Source organism: Myzus persicae, unplaced genomic scaffold, assembly GCF_001856785.1.
Source record: "Myzus persicae strain clone G006 unplaced genomic scaffold, MPER_G0061.0, whole genome shotgun sequence".
Classification (NCBI taxonomy): domain Eukaryota; kingdom Metazoa; phylum Arthropoda; class Insecta; order Hemiptera; family Aphididae; genus Myzus; species Myzus persicae.
This window is the reverse complement of record NW_019104392.1, coordinates 13690-22243: the sequence shown is the minus strand read 5'-3', so window position 1 is coordinate 22243 and position 8554 is coordinate 13690. Positions and strand designations below refer to the sequence as shown.

Here is an 8554-nt window from a genome sequence, read left to right as displayed (position 1 = left end):
TCTAATCACTCAATATCGCATGGAAAATTAACAACTTTTTTTTACTTTTTATCGATTAATCATTAATTAAATTTTTATCGAATACCTAGTTAATTCAATAAAAATATCAAAAATCGGGCCTTATACGATTCTAGATAAAATTCTCCATACCACATTTGATCATCAATTTTATTTTTTATATTATTATTTCATCACAATGCCATAATAATATCATATATTTATATTTTGAAAACTTACAGCTTAAATTAATAATATTTTGGCGACACACACCACGGTAATATGTGACACACCAGTTAAGAACAACGGCTTATACCTTTATTCATCATTGTCCAATACTCTACATCTGTACACAGCGTCGCTACTCAGTAAAGTTTAACTTACACCCTTTTCTCTGCCAGCCTCCCGTGATAAAATATTATTCAAATTATGCGCGCTGGTAGTAGAATACCTGACTTGACTGGTATGAACACCGAGTAATGAAGGGTAAACCTGTTTACGGGCGAAGTACGTGACGGTCGAAGGACGTTATTAAACATTTTTTTTTTACCAAAAATCAAGTGATACGGCGTTTTAAATGGTTTTCAGTTTAAATAAATATTATAAACATTTTGAAAGATAATTCTATGTATAATCATAAGAAACCTGATTTTCGATATCTTTATTAACTAGTTCATTAATTAGTCAATAAAAAGTAAAAGGACGTTTCGAATACGATATCAAAATCAATCTATCAAAATCTATCTTACGAATCTAGATAAAATTATAATCTACAATTTTTACTATAAGTATTTTTTGCTATAAACCGCTTTAATAATCCGTATTACATGCAATACGAAACTATGGTCTTATGAAAAATATTTTGTTCACCATTGTGCCATGTTATTTTTTACAATACGTTTCGGGTTTAAATACTCTGAAATCTATCAAAATATTACTCCAAAAAATAGCCAATAAGTAATTAAAAAAATATTTTCTGACATAGGAATTATTGTTCTTAATATTCAAAAACCACAAATAGTTGAAATTAAAATTAAAATTTTAATTAAAAGTCTAAGCAGAATTGTCTGTTATCCTGAAAAGTGAGTCTAGTTGATACTTTTGAGAGGTAAAAATTGAAAATGTAAAGTAGTTTTTTAATTCATTTTCATAAACAGAAAAAAGGGTAATTAATGTACAAAATTAATTGTTGAAAATATCAATTTTACTCATGCCATGGCTGTAGTACGGAACACGGTTGTATATCTACAATAGTAGTACAGAATAAATAAAATAAATCACAATGCTAATCGAAGTTATGTCGAAGTATGAGCAGTCAAAAAGCGAATTTCATTAGGTCACAACTTCAAAACTAAGTCCGTGATTCAAATTCCGACTTTACCATCGTTTTCAGCGTACTTAACTACATGAGTATTGAAAAAAAAAATAATATTAAAAAAAAGGGTGCCCGGTAAAGTAAAAATATACCAAGGAAAAGAACTAGAACCTGTTTCATTAAATTTTATAATAATATAAGGTAACCAAATTATTAAAAATTGTTCTTAGATTAGTATACAAACAACCAGGAATTTATAAATTGATAAGTCAGTTCCAAGAATATTATATAATATTATATGAACTGAAGCTTAATTTTTAAGTTCACAATTCCCTACACATTTACTTTGGTAATAGTTCTGTAAGTTAAATTTTGATTATTTTCAATTTAATTCAGTACTCATATTATGCTACATAATATAATAAGTAGATAACAACAAAACAAAAAATAACAATTTTATTTGACAATACATACCTTTTAGCTATTGTACATTGTGTACAAATCGACATTATCTTATAAGGTGCAGTGCTATATAAAATTTTCAAGTGCTCAGGTTTTTTATGTTAATTGCATTCAAACCATCAATATATCGTCATTAATATTGACGATATAATTCAAGAAGAATATTTATTATTTTTTTTTATTTAATATTTTCAATGACAATATTGATATTCAACTTTTGATATTGAAACATATTTAATTTTTTATAGGTTTGAAAAAATATTAGTTATTAACAACTAAGATTTGACAAATAATCGACAACTGTTTTTGAATACAAATGATTCTTATAAAATATTTACCTACAATATTGTATACAATCACATGCTGATAAATGTTTTTTTTCAGAAAGAAGATTATATTGAATGCAGAAAACATGGCAAATCAACAATTGTAAGTTTATTTTTATATTTATGTATGAGCATAGATTCTATAATAATAAGAAGACAAAATAAGAGGACGAACCAAACCAAAGCAGACCTTTTTTAAATTTAACAAATTTTTAACGAATATGATTTTATTTATTCCAAACTAAACATGTACCCACCTCCTAGTTCTGAAAGTCCTCTTTCATAATTTAAAAAGTAATAATAGATACAGTTTCATTTTGATAGTTGCTCACTCAGTGGCGCAGGAACTATTTTTTATGAGATTGTACAAACATAAAAAGCCTATCCTTAATTATAGGTACATTTAAATAAACATGCTGACATATTTATTATGTATATAAAATTTTGTGATTGATAATAGAAATATATAAACCCATACAAAATATAATTTTAAATTTTTTAACGTTGATATACTAATTTTATGATATAATAATTATTAGTAATATATTGATAGAACTATAGTATACTTAGCTATGCATAATATAAGTACATAGTACTATGTTAGTATAAGAGAGTTAAAAAAACAAACAAACAAGATTCTTCACATAATATTTCTTTACCTGGAATTTTTTCTACTATAAATATTGAAATTTTAGAGATTATTGATAAAAATATTCATTGTACATAATACATAATTATTGTAAATTGTTTACTATTGAATGTTTTTTTTTTAATATTGATACAAAACAAAAAATAAAATTAGATGGGTACATTAGTACTCAATAGTTAAGAACAAAAATAAAATGATTAAAGCAATAAAGACTATGAGTTAGGTCTAACCTGGAGTTATATATACTAACTTTCACAGATTGATCAAAGAATTAAATCCCCAAAAACCACTAACCAAGGTCCAAGTACATTTAGGTGATTAAGAATTATTACTAATTATATGTAGGACGTAGGTATTTTTTATTAGTATTTTTTTGTGTAATTTTTTGGAGACAAATAATTAGTATTATGGCATTTAATAAGTGGTACATTAGTATGTACTATAAATTAATTTAATTTTTATTTTATTATAAATTAAATGTTAATTAATTACATGTTACAACTGATCATACAAAATTATTTGATATTATGTCAAAAATTACCTCATTCAGTATAAGTTTCTGTACCTTTGATTTGAAAAAATCAGATATGCTTTGTTTTGGAACAGCCATTATAAATTGCAAGAATGTGTTTAAATTTTAAAACATTTAAACTAATTAATTAGTAGAATAAATATTACAATATAGTATCGATGGTAATTGCTTATTATAAAGACGGTCGTCGTTGGGTGTACTCGGATACCTCAGATACTGACTGTTATCGCTTGACTGGACAGGCCAAATTGTAAATAACCCACAAATAGTCTAAAAATATAACAATAATAAATAATATGATACGTTTAGTGAACAATTAATCCGGGACTGAAGGGATTTCCCAATAATTAATTATTTTATAAATCACTCCGCATAATGTCTATAATACTAAATATTACACAATTTTCAGTATGCATTAAACAATATTTTATAATAATAAACAGATAATAATAAAAATATTGTTGCTCACATTCATAAAAATGATGTTTCAAAATTTTGAGTACGTTTGGTTTGCAAATTGTAGTAAACGTTTTAATTTGAATCTAAAGAAGGGAGAAAAATTAAACTTTCGGGCCTTCGATAACATCAATTCCACTTTTTGCCCCCCCCCTCCTCCAGCGACACTACAGCAGCTAATTGTCAAGACAAACAATACGCATTTCGATTGAACCGTATCTTAAATAATAGAACACTACATTATAGGCTTTCAACTAATCTATTTAGCAACAGTATTAGTTCAATTTCCAAAAATTCGTAAAATGATTTATGAGTTATATTTATAAGTTTAATTTATACTCACTTTAAATAAATTACTGTACAGAACCCTTTTAGAATTAATAAATAAAATACAAATTGATTTATGAATAATAATATGACATTTATCTCAAAATTCTTATTTAAGTTTATAATTTTAAATAATTTTAGGAGTTTAGTTACAAACGAGGATTATGCACCCACAGAAGATTTTAATATATTCAAAGAAAATGGTAATATATCAAAAGAAGATAAAAAGTCTGAAGACAATAAGACTATAGATGATGAGCCACCCAAAAAAAAACAGAAATTATTAACAATTGAAAGAGATGGTTTGATATTCGTATTTTTTAGAGAAGAAGGAACTCGTACATGTAAAGCGCACAATACTCCATTGAAACCCAATAAAGAAATAGCTTCTATCAGTACTGTGGAAGTACCAATTGTAATTAACTGTGAAAAATCTGTTGAATCTGCTGAACATTTTTCAGCTAAAAATGTTAACTCAACGGTCAGGATAATTGATCCTAGCATAATGATAAATGCAGAAGATCGATATTCAAAGTTTTTGAATGTGTCTGAGTTATCAAAAAAAAAATTATCTTCATGCAGTGCCAAAGTAAATGTAGTTAAACAACCTTTAAATGAAAAAAATCATATAAAAAGGAATTCAGTTGTAATTGAAAAATTACATAAAAAGTATTTCAGTAAATTTGTTCAAGATTCAATTGTAACTATTGCAAATATACTCAACATAATTTCAATGGCTCGAAAACATTACAAAGCTCGAATGGCTGAATCTCTTGAGAAAAGATCTGAAGGTGAAATATTAAATGCCAACCATACAACAATTTTGGAAACAAAGTTAAAGGACAATTTTTCAGCTCTCGTATCATCATTTGAAGGACCAGATTTTGATACAGTATTTAAAATGCTCTTTCTAAGTATATTAACTGTACTTCGAGTTTTGGATCAGCCTAAGTTCAGAAAAGGCAACATCTTCAATAAAGTTTTACTTTTTTTACAGAATAGTTTGAAAAAAAGTAAATATAACCATCCCAAAATTTTTTCAATGTTTCGGTCAAAGACATTTCATCCAGACTGCATCGATTTAATAAGAATAATTGAAGATAGTCGGGATACTGACCCCGGAGTCATAGATCGCATGCCATTGTATTTTATAGCAACATCAGAAAGCCAGATCTATTTTCAAGCAGTTATTGATGCTGTTACTAGTGATTCGAACGAAGACCTAGCATTATTAATCGATAATGCTACTTTTAAATGTCACAATGGTTTGAAGTTTAAAGATAATGTAGTTTCATCAACTGTAGTACATTCAAATGAGATATTACCCATAACAGAGACCATTTTAAGTCCTATCAACTCAGACAATACAATTCAACACTGGTTTCCAGAAAATAATCCAGACAGAACTTGCCGGTAAGTTTTTTTCTAAATTAAATACTGATATATGCTGTTTGGTTACCATAAAATATTTAATTTAGACAATAGAGTTGTAATTACATGGTTACGATTGCCAAAATTTTTAATTTTTGATAATTGATATTACTAAATCTGAGTTTCTAAGTTCTATTATGTGTATACACTTTTAGTACCCAACTTTAATTACATCTATAATAGTTAGATTAATTTCGATTAAGTTGAAGAGGTTTGAATACTTATTATAATTATTAATTGAGTCTCTAGTTTTTTTTAAATTAACAACTTTAAATATCATACCGAATTAAAACTCAAAATTCATACTACTTCTTACTAGTATATGTATTCCTTATATCTCCGTTGTAGATATTTATTGTAATCAAAATTAGAGTTAAGACAATAATTAGTTCTGTTATATTTTTAGAAAAATATCTGCGCTAAATGGTAATAAGTCCCAAACAATTGGTAACACCGCAATAGAACAGTCAATAAAAAACTTTGATGAATCATTCTCTTCTTCAACACAAAAGAAAAATTCTGAATCTTTTTCTTCTAAAGTGATACCAACAGAAAAATGTATGACTGTTATGCCAAGTATTTCCAATAGTTCTTTGATGCAAATAACAGCACTGTGGTCAGAAGCTGAAGCATCAACATCAGGTCAAACAAGAGCAGTAGTCAATGGTACTAATATATTTGTTGAATCACCAGAACCAACTAGATTTATCAAAGTGAGTAATATTCATCAGAATATAATTTTTACAAATTCTTAACAACACTTATTTTTACAACATAATATTACATTGTGAATAGGTGGTTTTTAAAAATCTCTTCTGTAACATAAGTTTAAAATATTTAAGCTATCTATTTAACCTGTTAAAATGTTACACTAATTTATTACTAAGTCTTATTTCTTGTTTGTGGTTTGGGAAAATCCATGTTACAAGTATTTAGCAGTGACATACTTAAATTTTTAAAAAAAAAATGTTTAATATTTTTGGTAGCAAATAGTGATTTTCCTAACTGACAAAAGATCAAGTAATTGATGTTTAAATTTTCAACTTACAAACCAAATTATTTAAATTGATGACTAATGAATGCTTTTTTCGGCGACCAACTATCTCACTCTACATATTTCTAAAAATAATATGAAAAATGAGATAATTTTTTCTTTAAATGAAAGTTACTGTTTATTTTTATAAATTATAAAGCTTTTTTTTTAAAAAAGTATAAATTATATGAATCGAAATTCGAATTAGGAGTATTTGAGTTATTTACGTAAATTTATGTACTAAGAATATTTGGTCCATGATATTAGTTTGGAAGATTTGGGTCTAAAATGATATGATAAGTATAGTTATTAATATTAATCTATTATCATTTTATTATTTGTAAAAAATAAAGTGTAAGTAAAACCAGTTTTAGATTAAACATAACATATATTTTGTACATTTTAAAACCATATTTATGGACTATTATTCTTAACATATAAACATTCATAACTCAGAAACTACTAATTTTAATGTGAATTTAAGGGTATCTAAGTTATTTTAAATTATACAAATTTTAATATTCCGAAAACATTACTTTTGTTTTCTTATTATAGTGCTGCAGGAAAAATTGTAAAAGCTCTGCGACAAAAATTTGCGGGGTTTGTAAAACAGTGAAATACTGTTCAAAAGACTGCCAAGTAAGAATATATTTTAAACATATTTGTTCAATAACTATTTATAGTACTGTTGTTATATAATTTGATTATTTTTATGTCTTATTTCTTCTTTTAGAAACTTGACTGGTATGGAAATCATGAAAATGACTGTGAAAAATTGCTAAACATAAAGAATTCTCAATCCTAAACATTTTATTGCATACATAAATTATTTCAATATAGTATACAATATATATATTATATATTAAAAAAAGACGATCGTGAAAAAATTGTATTTTTATTGTTATTAAAACAGAAAAGTAATTTATTATGAATTTTTATAGCCAATAAAGATGTGATACCATAAATAAATGTTAAGTAAATTGGATTAAAGTACACTTATTTTGTTACAATAATTAATTTACTTGGCGAGAAATAATATACTTTATATGATGCGGCACACAAATTAACGTGGACAAAATAAACAAAAGGCATTAGACCTTCATTATAATTTAAAATATTTTAATAGATATTTTTACTCAAAATAATTTGTAGCCAAGTTAATAAATTATTGAAACAAAATAAGTGTACTTTAATTCAATTCACTTAGCATTCATTTATGATATCACATCTTTAGAGTGCTTAAAGATCTGTTTTTTTTTTACGTAGCAGTTTTTAATACGTAGTTGAATGAAGTGTTTTTGTTGTGATGTCAGCAATTTTTTATATCAATAATTTTTTAACTAATTTTTCCTCTCTGGAATTATTATAAAACATCTTTGCCACCACTAGGCCATCTCTCTTTATTATTATTTATTATTTGACGTTTATTGACTATTCATTACATCGAAACCAAAGATTGGTTTTTTTTTCTAAACTTGGTGTTTTTTTTAAATAAGAATACTTTAATTCAATTTACTTAGCATTTATTCATTTACAGTTTTTTGGGGGGATTTATTTTATTACTATGTTTATTTTTTCTATTAAGTGAGTACTTTTCTTTATTTTTCGACGTACGTTTCACCAGCCCCCCGCATTTCAATTTTCAAAAATTTTTTTGGTTAAATATTTAGCGTACAATTAGCGTGAATTGGCGTGACTAACTTTGAAATTTGCGTGGCACAACATCAACTTCAAAAGTAAAAATAGGGTAGGGGGGTTGTAGAAACGTTTCTACGGCCCCCCTCAACCTAATTTTGAGTAATAAGGGGTTTTTTTCCATCCTAATAATTAGCGTGCAATTAGCATGAATTTGCGTGACCTGTTTCGAAACCGTACGCCCAAAGCCCCGAGTACAAGGCGCTATGCCCCCTTTTACCCATTTCGCCAGCCCCTCCCCGACGACAAAAAAAAACTTTTTTGTAATTTTTTTAACGCCAATAATTAGCGTGCAATTAGCGTGAATTTGCGTGACCTGTTTCGAAACCGT

The 8554-nt window shown here is 26.4% G+C and overlaps 1 protein-coding gene across 1 annotated transcript; it reads left to right on the top strand.

The window, feature by feature from the left end:
- The first annotated feature begins 3439 nt into the window (after nt 1-3439).
- On the top strand, nt 3440-7393 carry LOC111041828. Its single transcript, XM_022326264.1, has 5 exons — nt 3440-3531; nt 4206-5477; nt 5902-6208; nt 7084-7167; nt 7262-7393. Exons 1-5 carry the CDS (start codon nt 3440-3442, stop codon nt 7331-7333), a joined length of 1827 nt encoding a protein of 608 aa, XP_022181956.1. The 3' UTR covers nt 7334-7393.
- The last annotated feature ends 1161 nt before the right edge of the window (nt 7394-8554 follow it).